The following is a 21,631-nucleotide window of genomic DNA, read 5'->3' on the forward strand; positions in this document are numbered from 1 at the left end:
TTAAGCAGCAGTTCATGGTTAATAGTTAAACACTTTTGAAATATTTGAAAATATGTCTGTTGTCTGAGTGCTAGACAGATGTTTATTCACTGTTATTTCTGTAAACAGGTCAGTGTTGTGTGGAATCTGGTAAAAACTCTATATGCAAGTTCCGATCAACTGCAGGCACCATTACCAGTTGGGTGTAATGTTTCACGTGACGAGTCAGTCTTGAGTGTCGACATGGTAGATGGAGATCAGCGTACTGAAACACCAACAGTTGTAACAGTGCCACAAGCCAGTGGTGATGATGAAACTGAGACTGATGAAACTCCTGACCTGCCAAGGAGGTAGATGTTCACTTTTTTAAAGTACATGTAACGTACAGCATTACTGCAGTTTGTAAATTTGCTCTCCATACTACTGGAAATTATATGTTGAGGATGAGTACCCAAGTAATTGACATGTTAAATACTAACTTGTTTCCAAACCGATTTTTCACTCTGTGGCGGAGTGTGTTCTGACTTGAAACTTCCTGTCAGATTAAAACTGCGCTGGACCAGACTCGAACCTGGAAAATTTGCCTCTGCTTTTGCAGAGGTCCCAGGTTCAATCCGGCACACAGTTTTAATTTTCCAGGAAGTTTCTATTTTGCTTCTATTTAATTGTTTGCTTTCTATTAATTATGTGCACGAGAACTCACTCTAATGTGGAAGATTTTAACTTACTGACAAATAGTAATAATTTTACCACTATGCATATGGCTGTGTAACAGCAGTTTACAGCTGTAGCATGAGTGCATATTGATGTAGTAATAATAATAATAATAATAATAATAATAACGATAATGTTTTATGGCTGCATGAACTGGCGTAAGTCTTTCAGTTTGGTGCCACTTCAATGGCTTGTGTAACTCATGAGTTACACTACATGAGTTACTACTACAAATGAACGGAGATCGTCAGAGATGTTGTTATCCATAATAGGGTCATCTGGTAAGAGGAAGGAAGTTAGTGGTGGCACAAGAGGATAGGATGAGAAGCAAATGAATGCATACATTAGATTTGAAAAACTGAGTATTTGCTGTAACATAGAAGATATCAGTAAAGATGCTTGGACACACAATGCCAATGCAGATGACATGCAATATCTCATTGTTTAGAAAAGTAAGTGTAGCCATGGTGCCTCTTCACCATACAACAATTTGGGCTCATCATTAAACACCAATACTTCATAAAACTGCGATCTTCAGCTTGTACTTTAGTCCCTTTAGCCTCCTGGCCTCAATATATGCTAATCTCTCCGGTGACATAAATATGCATTCTTACGTATGATGGAAAAACTAGCCCTGCATCGTGTGTGTGTGTGTGTGTGTGTGTGTGTGTGTGTGTGTGTGTGTGTGTGTGTGTGTGTGTGTGAATTTGTAGTGCAACCATATCTTTCATCGTTTGTATGTGTAATTTCACTTCCAGCTTAGTAATCTAATTGCAGCAAAGAGGTGGCCACAGTTAGGAGAAACATGTTGTGGAAGCCCCAAACCACTGTCTCATACTGAATACTGCCTATTTTTTGTGTGTAACAACATTTACATCATGTTATATCAAAACTGCAACTGTTGAAGCTGCATTTAAGTTTTTTGTTCAACTAAGTTGTGTTGTTAAAGCCCTTAACTATGATAATATATGTTTCGGAAGTATTCTGTTGTATCACATCAAGAGCTGACACCCAAAAATAAATAACAAAATGAATTCATAATAAATGCCAAGATGATTTACTTTTAAAGTTTTAGCATGATTCCTGATGACATATTTAGTGGTGCAATTCTTAAAAGCTGCTGAGATCATACACTAGCTGATCAGAAGTATCTGAACACCCATATGTAATGTGGAACTAACCACTACATTTTTACAAGAGACAGATTCACTGGTATTAAAGGAGGCAGAGAATACTGTGATGTCAGTAAAAAAGCAGTAACAGCAAGGGGGGTTGGTCATGAGAGCTCAGTGTCTTCAAACGTGGACTATTCGTCTGATGTCATCTGAGTAACAAATCAATGAGGGACATCTCAACCTTTCTAAATTTGCCCATATCAACTGTTGTAGCCGACTGTACCAATACCGATTAAAAGTTAACTGCAGTTCAGTTGACATTTAACCCTGATCAACATAAAACTCAACTGCACCAACCTTGTTTAAAGTTAAACGAGGAATTTAATCACAGATAAGGGTGACTGAGGTTGGCAGCTCATTTATCTTGAATTGATTGCAATTAAAATGAAGTAAACATGTTGCCATATTAAGATGGCAGTGCATTTTGATGTTTTGGATAGCATAGAAGACGAAGAAATGTTATGTTTTTACCATTTAAATACTTGCTGCAAACATAGTGGTATACTTGTGGAAAGGGGAAATCCCTTTGAAGATTATGGGGACAGTAAATTTGAAGAAAGATTTTGTCCTTCAAAAGAAACAATGTGGTGATTATTATGTCCAATCAATGAGAGGTTGGAATTTCTTACTTATCGAAGTAATCCTGTCTTGCCCGTGAACAGACTTCTAATGACATTAAGGGCATATACATCTGGTGCATTTAATATAGTTATTGGTGCCAATGCTAATGTGCAAGCCGGCTGGTGTGGCCGAGCGGTTCTAGGCGCTTCAGTCTGGAACCGTGCGACTGCTACGGTCGCAGGTTCGAATCCTGCCTCAGGCATGGATGTGTGTGATGTCCTTAGGTTAGTTAGGTTTAAGTAGTTCTAAGTTCTAGGGGACTAATGACCTCAGATGTTGAGTCCCATAGTGCTCAGAGCCATTTTGAATGCTAATGTGCATAGTGTACAACAAACAAAGAATTATTAGTGATGTATTGGGTATCATAGCAGAAATATCTCCACAAAAATAGTTCCCTTCTCGAGCAGAATTGTTGTTGTTGTGGTCTTCAGTCCTGAGACTGGTTTGATGCAGCTCTCCATGCTACTCTATCCTGTGCAAGCTTCTTCATCTCCCAGTACCTACTGCAGCCTACATCCTCCTGAATCTGCCTAGTGCATTCATCTCTTGGTCTCCCGCCACGATTTTTACCTTCCACACTGCCCTCCAATACTAAATAGATGATCCTTCGATGTCTCAAAACGTGTCCTACCAACTGATCCCTTCTTCTAGTCAAGTTGTGCCAAAAGCTCCTCGTCTCCCCAATTCTATTCAATACCTCCTCATTAGTTATGTGATTTACCCATCTAATCTTCAGCATTCTTCTGTAGCACCACATTTCAAAAGCTTCTATTCTATTCTTGTCTAAACTATTTATCGTCCACGTTTCACTTCCATACATGGCAACACTCCATACAAATACTTTCAGAAATGACTTCTTTATTTATTTATTTATTTATTTATTTATTACTTGTCATTAGCCAACATTTGTTGAAATAGACAGTTTTGACATTACATTTGATAGTGAATCTAAAATTGGGAAACTATGTACATTCAGATTACATTACATGAGGATAAAGAGTTATTCTCTACATTATAATTCCATAACATCATAGTTACTCTCTACTACATTCCACTTCCTTGACATCATAGTTACTCTCACTCTCTACTACATTCTAATTCCTTTACATCATAGATACACTTATCAGCTAACAATTTGTGCAGCTGCTTCTTGAAGGCATCTCCTTGCAGGTCTTTCAGTGATTGTGGTAACTTGTTATATAATTTTAATCCTGTTTGCTGAAAGCTACTTTGGACCTTAGATAGCCTAGTAAAGTCTACATTAAGATTGTTTTTATATCTGGTATCATGTGAATGAACATCTGTTCTGGACGTTAAGGTATGTATTTGTTTTTTTATGGAAAGAAGACACGCTTTTATATACAGAGAAGGTAATGTTAAGATGTTAAGTTCCTTAAAGTGCTTTCGACATGATTCTTGGCTTTTAATACCTGTAATTGCTCTAATTGCTTTCTTCTGCCACATGAACACTGTCTGAGCACCAGTTGAGTTGCCCCATAATTTTATTCCGTACTGTAAGTGAGATTCAAAGAACGCATAATAAGAAGATAAAAGTTGTTTTCTGCTAACTAATGTTTTTAGTTTCCTTAACAAAAAGACTACTCTAGAAAGTCTGGTACATAACAGTTCCGTGTGGGTGTTCCATGTTAATTTCGGGTCCAGGTGGATTCCTAGAAGTCTTACAGAGTCAGACTCATTTAATTTTTCCTGTAGATTGTGCAAGAAGAAATACATAGTTTCTGTCTTGCTACTGTTGAGTATCAGCTTGTTACTGTGGAGCCATATGGCAGACTTTTCAAGCATTGCTTTTGTTTGTTTCTTCACTTCCTCCAATTTGTTATCTGAGGTAATCAGGGTTGTGTCGTCAGCATATATTATTGACTTGTGAAGCATGAAAGTAGGCAAGTCATTCATGTATACCAGGAAGAGAAAAGGTCCAAGCACTGAGCCTTGTGGCACGCCTCTTACAACTGGTAGGGCATTTGATTGCTGGCTATTTACTATAACTACCTGAGTTCTGTTTGTCAGGTATGATCTGATTAATGCCAGTTCGTTATTTTTTACACCATAGCACTCTAGTTTATTTATTAGTATTTCGTGGGATACAGTATCAAATGCTTTACTCAGATCTAGTAGTACAGCACAAGTGATAGAATTGTTCTCAAAGCCATCAAGTATGTCTGTCACAAGAGTTTCTACTGCATTTATTGTAGACAATCCTGGCCTAAAACCAAAGAGCGAGGAGGAAAAAAGATTTTGTTCAGCAAAGTAGTTGCAAAGTTGTGTTTTAATGCAGTATTCTATTATCTTGGATAATATAGGTATGAGGGATATTGGACGGTAACTTTCAGGTTTGTTTTTTTCTCCTTTTTTATAGATTGGGATAACAATAGTAGCCTTCAGGACCTCAGGAAATTTTCCAGCTGTAAAAGTACTATTGATCAGAAAGGTAAGAGGGGCAACAATAATGTCAATTATTTGTTTCAAGATGGTGTTGGAGATGCCATAGAGATCTTCACTGTATGAGCCATGTAGGTTTGTGACGACTTTGTATACAGTTTGGCAGGACACCTGTTTCCATTTAAAGGATAAGTTATTTAGGTCAGGAATGTTGTGGGTAAAACTTTCAGAAGTTGCATCATCTGGTGCAGAGGTAGCAGTAGCTTCCAGCTTAGTACTGTTAACAAAAAATTCATTTAATTTTCCTGGCACTATTGGAATTTCTTGTCTGTTTTTATGCTTCCCTGCTATTTTGTTTATTACCTGCCAGGCTGCTTTGCATTTGTTGCTGGAGTTTTCAATGAAAGCATCATTGGCTCTCTGCTTTGCCATCTGTATTTCAGTTCTATAATTCTTCCTGGCTTCTTTATACCTCTGCTTCGATTCTAGGTTACCAGTTTTAGCCATTTTATGTAGGGCAATAAGTGTGTTTCTCAGGTCATGCAGTTCAGGAGTGAACCAGTTGTGCTTCTTTTTTCTATTTGGTGCACCATCTGTTTTCATCCTTTTGATTATTTGTGGGCAACAGTTTTGAACTAAGCTTGTTAGTATGTTCATGAATAAGTTAAAAGCATTACCGTTGTTATTACAATTATATACTCTGTCCCACTCAACTTCTGATAATTTTTGCCTTAACTTCGTAATGTTGTCAGGATATAATAGTCTGATCCTCTTAATGTGTTCAGGTTGCTGAGTAGGATAGTTTTCACAGTTGACCATTAGCCATAGGCTGTCATGGTCAGATAAAACTGGATTTATCACTCCGTACTGACACTCGTCTTTTGTCAAATTGGTGATTATGTTATCTAGGCAGGCATCTAATCTGGTTGGCTTGTTATTCATACAGTACAAGTTGTTAGACCTTAGCATGTTTTGAAAGTGTGTGACAGTTGGTGTTTTTAGTCGAATGTCTATATTAATGTCACCAATGTATGCTATCTTGTGGTGTCTGTATTTTACCAGCAGGTACTTATTTAAAGTCTCCATTTGGTCAATAAACTGATGAATATCAGAGCTAGGAGTGCGATAAATAGAGATGATCACTAATTTAAGTTTGGGAAGCAATAATGCAGCAATTTCAAAAAGTTGCTCTTTGCAAAAATGGTCGACTTTTTGTGCTACATATTCAATGTTAGAGTTTCTCTTTATAAAAATAGCGACTCCTCCATGACTACTTTTGGTTCTACAATATGAGCTTACTAATTCAAATCCTTCTGGGGTATACAGGGCAATTTCAGCTGGTGTGAGCCAGTGTTCATTTACACAGAAAACATGACATGGGTTTGAACTTAGGAACATATCAATTTCATCTATTTTGTTTTTGATTGATTGTACATTTAGGTGCATAATTAAAGTTCTGTTTTTGAGAAGGATAGGCAAAGAATTAGACGCATCTATATTTACAGTTTTTGTGGCACTGGCTGGGGGATGATAGTCCATAAAAAATCTTCACTGCAGCTACTCACACTCTTACTGCTGGTAGATAAGCAAATGGCAGCTCTATCGTTCCTCGTGGCTGAAACACTTTCCTTGCCATTGCATCCTCCCTACTTCAACCATCATCAGTTATTTTGCTCCCCAAATAGCAAAACTCCTTTACTACTTTAAGTGTCTCATTTTCTAATCTAATTCCCTCAGCATCACCCGACTTAATTCGACTACATTCCATTATCCTCATTTTGCTTTTGTTGATGTTTATCTTACACCCTCCTTTCAAGACACTGTCCATTCCGTTCAGCTGCTTTTCCAAGTTCTTTGCTGTATCTGACAGAATTACAATGTCATCGGCGAGCCTCAAAGTTTTTATTTCTTCTCCATGGATTTTAATTCCTACTCTGAATTTTTCTTACGTTTTCTTTACTGCGTGCTCAATATACAGATTGAATAAAATTGGGGATAGGCTGCAACTCTGGCTACAACCCTTGCTACAATCCTGTCTCACTCCCTTCCCAACCACTGCTTCCCTTTCATGTCCCTTGACTCTTATAACTGCCATCTGGTTTCTGTACAAATTGTAAATAGCCTTTCGCTCCCTGTATTTTACCCCTGCCACCTTCAGAATTTCAAAGAGAGTATTCCAGTCAACATTGTCAAAAGATTTCTCTAAGTCTACAATTGCTAGAAATGTAGGTTTGCCTTTCCTTAATCTATCTTCTAAGATAAGTCATAGGGTCAGTATTGCCCCACATGTTCCAACATTTCTACAGAATCCAAACTGATCTTCCCCGAGGTCAGCATCTACCAGTTTTTTCATTCGTGTGTAAAGAAGTCGCGTTAGTATTTTGCAGCCGTGATGTATTATACTGATAGTTCAGTAATTTTCACACCTGTCAACACTTGCTTTCTTTGGAACTGGGGTTATTATATTCTTCTTGAAGTTTGAGGGTATTTCGCTTGTCTCATACATCTTGCTCACGAGATGGTAGAGTTTTGTCAGGACTGGCTCCCCCAAGGCTGTCAGTAGTTCTAATGGAATGTTGTCTACTCCGGGGGCCTTGTTTTGACTCAGGTCTTTCAGTGCTCTGTCAAACTCTTCACGCAATATCATATCTCCTATTTCATCTTCATCTACATCCTCTTCCATTTCCATAATATTGTCCTCAAGTACATCGCCCTTGTATAGACCCTCTATATACTCCTTCCACCTTTCTGCTTTCCCTTCCTTGCTTAGAACTGGGTTTCCATCAAAGCTCTTGATATTCGTGCAAGTGGTTCTTCTTTCTCCAAAGATCTCTTTAATTTTCCTGTAGGCAGTATCTATCTTACCCCTAGTGAGATAAACCTCTACATCCTTACGTTTCTCCTCTAGCCATCCCTGCTTAGCCATTTTGCACATCCTGTCAATATCATTTTTGAGATGTTTGTATTCCTTTTTGCCTGCTTCATTTACTGCATTTTTATATTTTGTCCTTTCATCAATTAAATTCAATATTACTTCTGTTACCCAAGGGTTTCTACTAGCCCTCGTCTTTTTACCTATTTGATCCTCTGCTGCCTTCACTACTTCATCCCTCAAAGCTACCCATTCTTCTTCTACTGTATTTCTTTCCTCCATTCCTGTCAATTGTTCCCTTATGCTGTTCCTGAAACTCTGTACAACCTCTGGTTCTCTCAGTTTATCCAGGTCCCATCTCCTTAAATTCCCACCTTTTTGCAGTTTCTTCAGTTTTAATCTATAGTTGATAACCAATAGATTGTGGTCAGAGTCCACATCTGCCCCTGGAAATGTCTTACAATTTAAAACTTGGTTCCTAAATCTCTGTCTTACCATTATATAGTCTATCTGATACCTTTTAGTATCTCCAGGGTTCTTCCATGTATACAACCTTCTTTCATGATTCTCGAACCAAGTGTTAGGTATGATTAAGTTATGCTCTGCGCAAAATTCTACCAGGCGGCTTCCTCTTTCATTTCTTAGCTCCATTCCATATTCACCTACTATGTTTCCTTCTCCCCCTTTTCCTACTACCTAATTCCAGTCACCCATGACTATTAAATTTTCGTCTCCCTTCACTACCTGAATAATTTATTTTATCTCATCATACATTTCATCAATTTCTTCGTCACCTGCAGAGCTAGTTGGCGTATAAACTTGTACTACTGTAGTAGACGTGGGCTTCATGTCTATTTGGCCACAATAATGCGTTCACTATGCTGTTTGTAGTAGCTTACCCATACTCCTATTTTTTTATTCATTATTAAACCTACTCCTGCATTACCCCTATTTGATTTTGTGTTTATAACCCTGTATTCACCTGACCAAAAGTCTTGTTCCTCCTGCCACCGAACTTCACTAATTCCCACTATATCTAACTTTAACCTATCCATATACCTTTTTAAATTTTCTAACCTATCTACCCGATTAAGGGATCTGACATTCCACGCTCCGATCCATAGAATGTCAGTTTTTTTTCTCCTGATAACGATGTCCTCTTGAGTAGTCCCTGCCTGGAGATCTGAATGCGGGACTATTTTACCTCTGGAATATTTTACCCAAGAGGACGCCATCAGCATTTAATCATACAGTAAAGCTGCATGCCCTCGGGAAAAATTACAGCTGTAGTTTCCCTTTGCTTTCAGCCGTTTGCAGTACCAAAACAGCAAGGCCATTATGGTTAGTTTTACAAGGCCAGATCAGTCACACATCCAGACTGTTGCCCCTGCAACTACTGAAGAGGCTGCTGCCCCTTTTCAGGAACCACAAGTTTGTCTGGCCTCCCAATGGATACCCCCTCCGTTGTGGTTGTACCTACGGTATGGCTATCTGTATCGCTAAGGCATGGTCCATGGTTCATTGTGGGGGGGGGGGGGGGGGGCAGAATTACACTCCATGAAAGATGGTTTTAGCGTATTTCCTGGAGCCATTGGTGTGGTGGATTTCAGTGCTATGGCACTATAACGATCTATCAAAGGCATGTCATTTTTATACAGTTTGTCATAGTTAAATATCTAATAATATTATTTGTAGATATAATTTTTACACATTGTATACCTATTCAGAGAGCTTCCTACCCTGTTGAAGCTGTAGCCTAATTGATAGTGCCGTGAGCTGTGAAGGGGTAGGTAACAGGTTCACATCCATCTCCTTTCAGTGATTTTTTATTTCACCTTTTGTTTTTCTAAAAAGTTATGGTTTTTCTTCTTAATTTAATAGCAGTATTACATGCAGTAGTCGACATTATTTACTATAAATAACATATTTCCTACAATTCTTGTTGCAAAGTCCAACGTCTGGAATGTTACCCCAGTGGCCAGAAATCTTAACGTAACAGTCAGTCTGTGTTAGAAAGTAAACACATGTTACTCATTGAAAGTTTTTGCTGTTATGAAACTTTGTGGAAACTATATTTATCTCTTGGTTTTATGGACAGCCTCATGTTTGTATCTTGTTGGTAAATACCTTTTTCGGTGATGATAAGCAGCTTCAAAAAAATATCCTCTTTCATGCAAATGAAATGACAGTGGCACGTAAAATGCCCTCCGCCACACGCCGTTGGCGTGTAGATGTAGATGTAGATGTAGAAATCATGAAACAAAACTCAATCTAGAAATCTGTATGATGATGTACTTCACAGTGATGGTAGTCAGTGTAACAACAAGAATATGGGCAGTATGCATGCGCAAACTCACATTAGACATTTAACTGTGTTCAATTTAAAAACAAAAATGGGATAAAGTTTCAGTTGAGTTAATTAATAAGTTCTGCTAAAATATATCTCACATCATTGTACAGTATTATTCGCTGTTCAAGCCTTCGACAAGTCCTGAATCTTCTTAACACTATACCAGCTTTTTTGTTTTTTTCTGTTCTAAAATTTTCACTTTGCCCCCAACCAGCTCTAAAATGATATCATTTCAAATTTTGAGAAATTAGGCCTTCTTTTCCTGTTCTCCATAGCGCACAATGATACCCATTTTATGACAACAAAATGAAAAGTGCACATAGTACCACAAACAACAATTATCATTATCTTTGCATGTATAGTGGGTGCTTTCCTTTGTAACAAATAGAGTTAACCACGGTCAAATTCCCGGTTAGCTAAACCCATTTAATGTTGGTGCAGTGCAGAGACAACTTAATCATGATTAAGCTTTAATTGTGATCACGGGACCATCGGTTGTTTGATTTTTAATCAATTTCGGTGCAGTTGACCATTGGTGATGTGATTATGAAGTGAAAACATGAAGAAACAACCACAGCTAAACCAAGTCTAGGTAGGCCTCATGTACTGATGGACATGTGCCAGGAGCATTGTGGAAGGTAGTTGTAAAATCTCACATGAAATCAACGGACTCGCTAATGAATTCCAAAGTACTACCAGCACTCCAGCTAGCACAATGACTGCATGAAGGGAGTTAAAAATTATGAGGTACAATGATCAAGCAGCTTTTCATAAGCCAAACATTTCTGGAGTCAGTATTAAGCAATGCTTGAGATGGTATAAACAGTGGCACACTGGATAGTGGATAACTGGAAACAAGTTACTCGTAGTGATGAATCGTGTTATACTCTGTGGCAATCCGATGGAAGCATTTGGGTTTAGTGGATGCGTGGGGAAAATTAATTGTGACCGTATGTAGTGTCAATAGTGAAGTACGGAGGAGGTGGTGTTATGGAATGCAAGTGCTTTTCATGGTTAGTGTGTGGTCCCCATTTTTCACTTAATAAAATGCCAAATGCAGAATGATATGGACACATATTTCAGCATTACGTGTTGCATACAATAAGGAACACTTTGGGAATGATAAATGTTTGTACATGCATGATGTAGCACCCTGTTATGAAGCAGCGTCTGTGAGGCAACTGTTTATTCACAGTAACTTTCTTTAAATGGGTTCGTCTGCCCAGGGTCCTGATGTGAACCCAGTCGACGACCTTCTGGATGATATAGAACTTCAACTTTGTTCCAGACCCCAGTGTCCTGATTTCAGCTCTCCAGGAGAAATTGGCTGCTGTTCCTCTGTAGACATTCAGACACCTCTTTGAAAGTGTTCCTAGCAGAGCTCAAACTGTCATAAATGCAAAGTATTGACACATACCATATTAATGTCCACTAATAGGTTTTGACCAGATAGTGTATGCTCTCTCTTGGTAGAGCAATGGGCTGTGGATAATCTTGTCAGAAATGTAGTAAAGTTGTCAACATTTTACTAGAAATTAGCATTAAAACAACATTGGAATTGTATAAATTTGTATTATTAACACTGAATATAATCTAAATATCATTAAACAACTGAAATTTCTGATTCAGCTAAAGTAAATGAGGGAATCATTGGTGAAAGGTTGGTATAGCATCAATGTCTGCAGGTGTTGAAGGGAAGGTTAAGAAAGGTAGGACAATATTTATCCTTATCATGGGCAGCCATGAACATATGACAGATTATCTGAGCAGTTAATATTAAATACGTATACATAGGCAGAGTATCAGTGGATAAAATTAGGCCATCCATTGATCTGCAGTATGTAGACAATTTATGTTTCTACACGGAAAATATAGCACTAGAAGATAGCCAGATACAATTAGCTACTGCATTGTTTTGCAATCAATGACTTACAAAAAAGGTTTGGAAGCATCCACAGCAGAGTCATCTGCAGCAACGTTCTCTAGACCTCTATCTGAGGTAACTGCATTGGGCCTTATACAACTTTCCTGTGAAGATGGGTGAAAATATCATGAATTCCTCATCAATGTAAAATTAACCTGGAAGTTGCATATAAGATTATGTTACTCATAAATGTGCTGCACCTATCAACATAGTGAGAGCTATGATGGGATCTTGGTGCGGATCCACACAGTTGTAATACTTTACGTAGTCGGGATTAAGGAAATGATTGTTATAGATCTGGCATGGACAGCTGCCTTTACAAAATTAACAAGTGTCAATAAGAAGCACAGAGAGACTTTGCAGGAGCAGTATTCTCCACTGCACTCAATGTACTGTTCAATTAATCATGTGAACCTGCAACTGACCTAAGCTCTTTTGATAACAACTGAAACTGAATCAAACTGTCTCTAACACAGTGGTTCAAATTTTACATTAAAATACTTAACTGGCATTCTTCTTTCGTTCATTAGTACACATGTACTTAGTTATTCACAGCAATTCCAGGAAAATTTTGAGGCTACCTTGATTAAACCATTTTGGAGTATGATACCTGCTAAAATTCTTTCAGCTTAAAGATAATAACCGATACTCCTTTTCAGTGTGATGCTCTCTTATTAAATAATACTTAGGCATGGTTTTTCAAGACAGCATCTCAAAACAATATCTACACTAATGGCCCTAAAACTGCTGACTGTTGAAAGTGTTTTCTACATTACTAGTTTTAAGAGGACTGATATATTCAAATTATCAACACAGGCAGGCATCATGACCATATTTATATTCATAAATGATAACAGCGCCACCAGTTGTTGTCAGTGATTCACCATCTGCTCTAACAATTGTGAAAAACTTAGGCATCAATGTATTGGAAAATCCTATTACTTATGGGATGACTGAAGTGCTGATATCGATGAGAGAAGATGTACTTGTCCTCTTCACTTGGGTGAAGTATCATGTGATGGCCACCTAGTCAAAAGAATTGCAATGCCAGGATATGTAACATGAAACAAAAACCTAAGTAAGGATTTCAGACACAAATACGGATCACACATTTTAACGTGGTCTCTCAGCAGAGGATGTTGGAAGGCTGCTGAGACAATCCCTGTCTCCTCCTTCCATAGTAGCCACCTTATAGCTTAAAAAAGAAACAAATATTTAAAAGATTGTTATATGAATATAATAGAGGGAAACATTCCACGTGGGAAAAATATATCTAAAAACAAAGATGATGTGACTTACCAAAAGAAAGCGCTGGCAGGTCGATAGACACACAAACAAACACAAACATACACACAAAATTCTAGCTTTCGCAACCAACGGCTGCTTCGTCGGAAAAGAGGGAAAGACGAAAGGATGTGGGTTTTAAGGGAGAGGGTAAGGAGTCATTCCAATCCCGGGAGCGGAAAGACTTACCTTAGGGGGAAAAAGGGACGGGTATACACTCGCACACACACACACACACACACACATATCGATCCACACATATACAGACACAAGCAGACATATTAAAAGGCAAAGAGTTTGGGCAGAGATGTCAGTCGAGGCGGAAGTGCAGAGGCAAAGATGTTGTTGAATGACAGGTGAGGTATGAGTGGCGGCAACTTGAAATTAGTGGAGATTGAGGCCTGGTGGATAATGGGAAGAGACGATATGTTGAAGGGCAAGTTCCCATCTCCGGAGTTCGGATAGGTAGGTGTTAGTGGGAAGTATCCAGATAACCCGGACAGCGTAACACTGTTCCAAGATGTGCTGGCCGTGCACCAAGGCATGTTTAGCCACAGGGTGATCCTCATTACCAACAAGCACTGTCTGCCTGTGTCCATTCATGCGAATGGGCAGTTTGTTGCTGGTCATTCCCACATAGAATGCGTCACAGTGTAGGCAGGTCAGTTGGTAAATCACGTGGGTGCTTTCACACGTGGCTCTGCCTTTGATCGTGTACACCTTCCGGGTTACGGGACTGGAGTAAGTGGTGGTGGGAGGGTGCATGGGACAGGTTTTACACCGGGGGCGGTTACAAGGGTAGGAGCCAGAGGGTATGGAAAGTGGTTTGGGGATTTCATAGGGATGAACTAAGAGGTTACGAAGGTTAGGTGGACGACGGAAAGACACTCTTGGTGGAGTGGGGAGGATTTCATGAAGGGTGGATCTCATTTCAGGGCAGGATTTGAGGAAGTCGTATCCCTGCTGGAGAGCCACATTCAGAGTCTGATCCAGTCCCAGAAAGTATCCTGTCACAAGTGGGGCACTTTTGTGGTTCTTCTGTGGGAGGTTCTGGGTTTGAGGAGGTGAGGAAGTGGCTCTGGTTATTTGCTTCTGTATTAGGTCGGGAGGGTAGTTGCGGGATGCGAAAGCTGTTATCAGGTTGTTGGTGTAATGGTTCAGGGATTCCGGACTGGAGCAGATTCGTTTGCCACGAAGACCTAGGCTGTAGGGAAGGGACCGTTTGATGTGGAATGGGTGGCAGCTGTCATAATGGAGGTACTGTTGCTTGTTGGTGGGTTTGATGTGGACGGACGTGTGAAGCTGGCCATTGGACAGATGGAGGTCAATGTCAAGGAAAGTGGCATGGGATTTGGAGTAGGACCAGGTGAATCTGATGGAACCAAAGGAGTTGAGGTTGGAGAGGAAATTCTGGAGTTCTTCTTCACTGTGAGTCCAGATCATGAAAATGTCATCAATAAATCTGTACCAAACTTTGGGTTGGCAGGCCTGGGTAACCAAGAAGGCTTCCTCTAAGCGACCCATGAATAGGTTGGCGTACGAGGGGACCATCCTGGTGCCCATGGCTGTTCCCTTTAATTGTTGGTATGTCTGGCCTTCAAAAGTGAAGAAGTTGTGGGTCAGGATGTAGCTGGCTAAGGTAATGAGGAAAGAGGTTTTAGGTAGGGTGGCAGGTGGTCAGCGTGAAAGGAAGTGCTCCATCGCAGCGAGGCCCCGGACATGCGGAATATTTGTGTATAAGGAAGTGGCATCAGTGGTTACAAAAATGGTTTCCGGGGGTAACAGATTGGGTAAGGATTCCAGGCGTTCGAGAAAGTGGTTGGTGTCTTTCAAGAAGGATGGGAGACTGCATGTAATGGTTTGAAAGGTGTTGATCTACGTAGGCAGAGATACGTTCTGTAGGGGCTTGGTAACCAGCTACTATGGGGCGGCCGGGATGATTGGGTTTGTGAATTTTAGGAAGAAGGTAGAAGGCAGGGGTGCAGGGTGTCGGTGGGGTCAGGAGGTTGATGGAGTCAGGTGAAAGGTTTTGTAGGGGGCCTAAGGTTCTGAGGATTCCTTGAAGCTCCGCCTGGACATCAGGAATGGGATTACCGTGGCAGACTTTGTATGTGGTGTTGTCTGAAAGCTTACACAGTCCCTCAGCCACATACTCCCGACGATCAAGTACCACGGTCGTGGAACCCTCGTCCGCCGGAAGAATGACGATGGATCGGTCAGCCTTCAGATCATGGATAGCCTGGGCTTCAGCAGTGGTGATGTTGGGAGTAGGATTAAGGTTTTTTAAGAAGGATTGAGAGGCAAGGCTGGAAGTCAGAAATTCCTGGAAGGTTTGGAGAGGGTGATTTTGAGGAAGAGGAGGTGGGTCCCGCTGTGACAGAGGACGGAACTGTTTCAGGCAGGGTTCAATTTGGATAGTGTCTTGGGAAGTTGGATCATTAGGAGTAGGATTAGGATAATTTTTCTTCGTGGTAAAGTGATATTTCCAGCAGAGAGTACGAGTGGAGGACAGTAAATCTTTGACGAGGGCTGTTTGGTTGAATCTGGAAGTGGGGCTGAAGGTGAGGCCTTTGGATAGGACTGAGGTTTCGGATTGGGAGAGAGGTTTGAAGGAAAGGTTAACTACTGAATTAGGGTGTTGTGGTTCCAGATTGTGTTGATTGGAATTTTGAGGTCTTGGAGGGAGTGGAGCTTGAAGTGGGAGATTGAGTAGATGGGAGAGACTGGCTTTGTGTGCAATGAGAGGAGGTTGAGGTTTGCTGGAAAGATTGTGAAGGGTGAGTGAGTTGCCTTTCCGGAGGTGGGAAACCAGGAGATTGGATAGTTTTTTGAGGTGGAGGGTGGCATGCCGTTCTAATTTGTGGTTGGCCTGTAGGAGGATGCTCTGAACAGCCGGTGTGGATGTGGGAGAGGAAAGATTGAGGACTTTTATTAAGGATAGGAGTTGACGGGTGTGTTCATTGGCTGAGTTGATGTGTAGGTGAAGGATTAGGTGGGTGAGGGCAATGGATTGTTCAGTTTGGAACTGATGGAAAGAAGGGTTGCAGCCAGAGATGGGAACTTTAAGTGTGAGGCCTTTGGGGGTAATGCCAAATGTCAGACAAGCCTGAGAAAATAAAATGTGGGAGCGTAATCTGGCTAGGGCGAAGGCATGTTTGCAGAGGGAATGTAAATAAATCTTAAGGGGTCGTTGTGGGGGTGTTGTGAGGGTGACATGGTATTAGAAGCTGGAAAGTGTAACATTAGGCTGAAATGAAAATGAAAGTAAAAATATATGGGGAGAGATAAAGGTGAACTAGAGAGTAACTGGAGATCTGGTGTGTAAAAAGGCGAAAAAGTGTTGGTTAAAGCTGGGCTATGTTGATCCTGTGATGAACTTGGGTTTGGTAGACAACGAAGTGTACAAAGGTTGGTGGTTGTGTTGCCGCCAAAACACGTTAAAGGATGGAGAAATTTGGGAAAATTTCGAAAAACTGCATGTAAATGTATTAAAAGGAGTGGTTTTGTGGTGGCAGATTATGAAAATGAGGCTAACAATTGTCTGACGAAGAAATAATGATGTTAAAACCTGTGGGAAGCGGCTGAAAATTATCAGTGATGTGGGAAAAAACAGAAATGGAAATATAGCAAAAGTTATTAGAACTAGCCGAAATGGTTGTTTAATAGGTGAAAGGAACTGTTTGTGAACTAGAAACGGTGGATTTTGTAGCAGCGGTAGTGTTGAAAGTGGAAAGAAAAATTTTTTTGGTTATGGTTTGGAAGTGGGTTACGTATTATTGAGTATATATAGGCGGGATAAAGTTGTATAGTAGATAACGGTAAAAAGGAGAAGGTGAATACAAAGTGAAACTACTGGCAAAAACAGGAAGAGAAAATAAGACGACAGAAAAGATTTCGAAATGCAACAGTGACAATAACAATCGTAATTGTTGGGTTCAAATTAATGATATGAATATAATAGAGGGAAACATTCCACGTGGGAAAAATATATCTAAAAACAAAGATGATGTGACTTACCAAAAGAAAGTGCTGGCAGGTCGATAGACACACAAACAAACACAAACATACACACAAAATTCTAGCTTTCACAACCAACGGCTGCTTCGTCGGAAAAGAGGGAAAGAAGAAAGGATGTGGGTTTAAGGGAGAGGGTAAGGAGTCATTCCAATCCCGGGAGCGGAAAGACTTACCTTAGGGGGAAAAAAGGACGGGTATACACTCGCACACACACACATATCCATCCACACATATACAGACTCAAGCAGGCATATTAAAAGGCAAAGAGTTTGAGCAGAGATGTCAGTCGAGGCGGAAGTGCAGAGGCAAAGATGTTGTTGAATGACAGGTGAGGTATGAGTGGCGGCAACTTGAAATTAGCGGAGATTGAGGCCTGGTGGATAACGGGAAGAGAGGATATATTGAAAGGCAAGTTCCCATCTCCGGAGTTCGGATAGGTTGGTGTTAGTGGGAAGTATCCAGATACCCCGGACGGCGTAACACTGTGCCAAGTTGTGCTGGCCGTGCACCAAGGCATGTTTAGCCACAGGGTGATCCTCATTACCAACAAACACTGTGTCCATTTATGCGAATGGACAGTTTGTTGCTGGTCATTCCCACATAGAATGCGTCACAGTGTAGGCAGGTCAGTTGGTAAATCACGTGGGTGCTTTCACACGTGGCTCTGCCTTTGATCGTGTACAGCTTCCGGGTTACAGGATTGGAGTAAGTGGTGGTGTGAGGGTGCATGCGACAGGTTTTACACCGGGGGCGGTTACAAGGGTAGGAGCCAGAGGGTAGGGAAGGTGGTTTGGGGATTTCATAGAGATGAACTAAGAGGTTATGAAGGTTAGGTGGACGGCGGAAAGACACTCTTGGTGGAGTGGGGAGGATTTCATAAAGGATGGATCTCATTTCAGGGCAGGATTTGAGGAAGTCGTATCCCTGCTGGAGAGCCACATTCAGAGTCTGATCCAGTCCCGTAAAGTATCCTGTCACAAGTGGGGCACTTTTGTGGTTCTTCTCCCTTAAAACCTACATCCTTTTGTCTTTCCCTCTCCTTCCCTCTTTCCTGACGAAGCAGCCGTTGGTTGCGAAAGCTCGAATTTTGTGTGTATGTTTGTGTTTGTTTGTGTGTCTACCGACCAGATTGTTATATTGTAGAAGTAACATGAAAGTTGATACTAAGTCACTGAAAGGTCCAGTTACAGTTTCTTCACTCATTTTGGTAAATATTATTAACAGTCTGTACGCACGACACCACACATGAAAAGATGCAATGTGTATCTACAGGTGAAACATCTACGTCTACATATACATGGTTACTCTAAAATTCACACTTAAGTGCCTGGCAGAGGGTTCATCAAACCATTTTCATACTACTTCTCTACCATTCCACTCCCGAACGGCATATGGGAAAAAGGAACACCTAAATCTTTCCGTCCAAGCTCTGATTTCTCTTATTTTATCATGATGATCATTTCTCCCTATGTAAGTGGGTGTTAACAAAATATTTTTGCATTCAGAAGAGAAAGTTAGTGATTCAAATTTCCTAAATAGGTCTCACCGCAAAGAAAGCTGCCTTTGTTTCAGTGACTGCCACCCCAACTCGCGTATCATATCAGTGACACTCTCACCCCTATTGCTCTTTAACACGAAAGCAGCTGCCCTTCTCTGCACTTTTTCGATGTTCTCCTACCTGGTAAGGATCCCATACCATGCAGCAACATTCCAACAGAGGACAGACAAGTGTAATGTAGGCTGTCTCTTTAGTGTGTTTGTCACATCTTCTAAGTGTTCTGCCAACAAAGCGCAGCCTTTGTTTCACCTTCCACACAATATTATTTCTGTGATCTTTCCAATTTAAGTTGCTCGTAATTGTAATTCCTAGGTATTTAGTCGAATTGACAGCCCTTAGATTTGTGCGATTTATCGTATACCCAAAATTTATCGAATTTCTTTGAGTACCCATGTGGATGACCTCGCACTTTTCTTTGTTTAGTGCTAATTGCCACTTTTCACACCATACAGAAATTGTTTCTAGATCATTTTGTAATTGGAATTGATTGTCTGATGATTTTACTAGACAGTAAATTACAGCGTCACCTGCAAACAATCTAAGGGAGCTGCTCAGATTATCACCTAGATCATTTATATAAATCAGGAACAGCAGAGAGCCTATGACACTACTTTGCGGAATGCCAGATATCACTTCTGTTCTACTCGATGATTTACCGTCTATCACTACTAACTGTGACCTCTCTGAGAGGAAATCACAAATCCAGTCACACAACTGAGACAATACTCCATATGCATGCAATTTGATTAATAGTCGCTTGTGAGGAACGGTGTCAAAAGCCTTCTGGAAATCTAGGAATATGGAATTGATCTGAGATCCCTTGTCGACAGAACTCATTACTTCATGGGAATAAAGAGCTAGCTGTGTTGCACAAGAATGATATTTTCTGAATCCGTGTTGGTTATGTATCAATAAGTCATTTTCTTCAAGGTGATTCATAATGTTAGAGTACAGTATATGCTCCAAAAATCCTACTGCAAATTGAGGTCAGTGATATGGGTCTGTAATTCAATGGGTTACTCCTATTTCCTTCCTTTAATATTGGTGTGACCTGTGCTACTTCCCAGTCTTTAGGAACAGACATTTCGTCAAGTGAGCGAATGTATGTGATTGCTAAGAAAGGCGTTATTGTGTGTGCATACTCTGAAAGGAACCTGGCTGGTATACCATCTGGACCGGAAGACTTGCCTTTCTTAAGTGATTTGAGTTGTTTTGCAACATCTAAGATACCTACTTTTATGTCCCTGGTTTCGAATTCTGGAATATTTACTTCATCTTCTTTCGTGAAGGAATTATGGAACACTGTATTTAGTAACTCCGCTTTAGTGGCACCATCATCGGTAACATTTCCATCGCTATCGCACAGTGATGGTATTGACTGTTTTTTGCCACTAGTGTACTTTACATACGACCAGAATCTCTTTGGGTTTTCTACCATATTTTGAGACAATATTTCATTGTGGAAACTGTTAACAGCATCTCGCATTGACGCCCGCATTAAATTTTGAGCTTCCATGAAACTTAGCCAGTCTTGGGAATTTTGTGTTCTTCTGAATTTGGCATGCTTTTTTTGTTGCTACTGCAACAGTGTTCTGACATGTTTTGTGTACCATGGTCCATTGGCAAAAGAGTCCATAATAGTTCCCCGTCTGGATCTCCGGGAGGAGACTGCCAAGGGGGAGGTGACCATGAGAAAAAGATTGAATAACCAACAAAAGGATAATGTTCTACAAGTTGGGGCATGGAATGTCAGAAATTTGAACTTGGTAGGAAAATGCTGGGACTCAGTCTAGATATAGTGCAGGTCAGTGAAGTGGAATAGAAGGAAGACAAGGATTTCCAGTCAGAGGAGTACAGAGTAATATCAGCAGCTGCAGAAAATTGTATCACAGGAATAGGATTCATTATGAATATGAAGGTAGAACAGAGAGAGAGTTACTGTGAATGGTTCATTGATAGTTATTCTCATCAGAATCAGCAGCAAATCAATACTGACAGCCGTAGTTCTGGTATATAGGCCGACGTCGCATGCAGATGATGAAGAAATAATGAAAGTATATGAGGATGTTGAACAGCTAATTCAGTCCGTAAGGAGAGATGAAAATATAGTAGTCATGGAGGATTTTAGGGGAGGGAGTTGAAGAAAGAGTTACTGGACAGTATGGGCTGGTAGCAGAAATGAGAGAGGCGAAAGACTAATTGAGTTCTGCAGTAAATATCAGTTAGTAATAGTGAATGCTGTGTTCAAGAATCACAGGAGGAGGAGGTATACTTGGAAACGGCCAGAAGATACAGAAAGATTTCAGTTACTTTACATTATGGTCAGGTGAGATTCCAAAATCAGATATTGGATTGTAAGGCTTACGCAGGAGCAGATATAGACTCAGATCACAATTTAGTAATGATGAAGAGTAGGCTGAAGTTGAAGAGACTAGTCAAGAAGAATCAGTACCCAAAGAAGTTGGATACAACAGTACTAAGAAATGAAATTCTCTGAGACTATAGTCACTGTGATGATGAATAGCTCAGTAGGCACTACAGCTGAAGAGGAATGGACGTCTCTAAAGAGGGCAAACACAAAACTTGGCAACAAAATTGTAGGTACAAAGAAGGCAACTGCAAAGAAACCTTAGGTACAAGGAAGGCAACTGCAAAGAAACCTTGGATAACAAATGAAATACTACAACTGATTGACCAAAGAAGGAAGTATAAAAATGTTCAGAGAAATTCAAAAATA

The 21,631-nt window shown here is 40.3% G+C and overlaps 1 protein-coding gene across 1 annotated transcript in view; it reads left to right on the plus strand.

Moving 5' to 3' along the window:
- LOC126175590 (GATOR complex protein WDR24) overlaps nt 1-21,631 on the plus strand; it is a 117,146-nt gene that overhangs the window by 67,161 nt on the left and 28,354 nt on the right. The window contains exon 10 of the mRNA XM_049922452.1: nt 109-329. Coding sequence (XP_049778409.1) covers nt 109-329 — 221 coding nt within the window. The remainder of the gene's footprint in view (nt 1-108; nt 330-21,631) is intronic.

The sequence above is a fragment of the Schistocerca cancellata genome, chromosome 3, assembly GCF_023864275.1.
Source record: "Schistocerca cancellata isolate TAMUIC-IGC-003103 chromosome 3, iqSchCanc2.1, whole genome shotgun sequence".
In the NCBI taxonomy this organism is placed as follows: domain Eukaryota; kingdom Metazoa; phylum Arthropoda; class Insecta; order Orthoptera; family Acrididae; genus Schistocerca; species Schistocerca cancellata.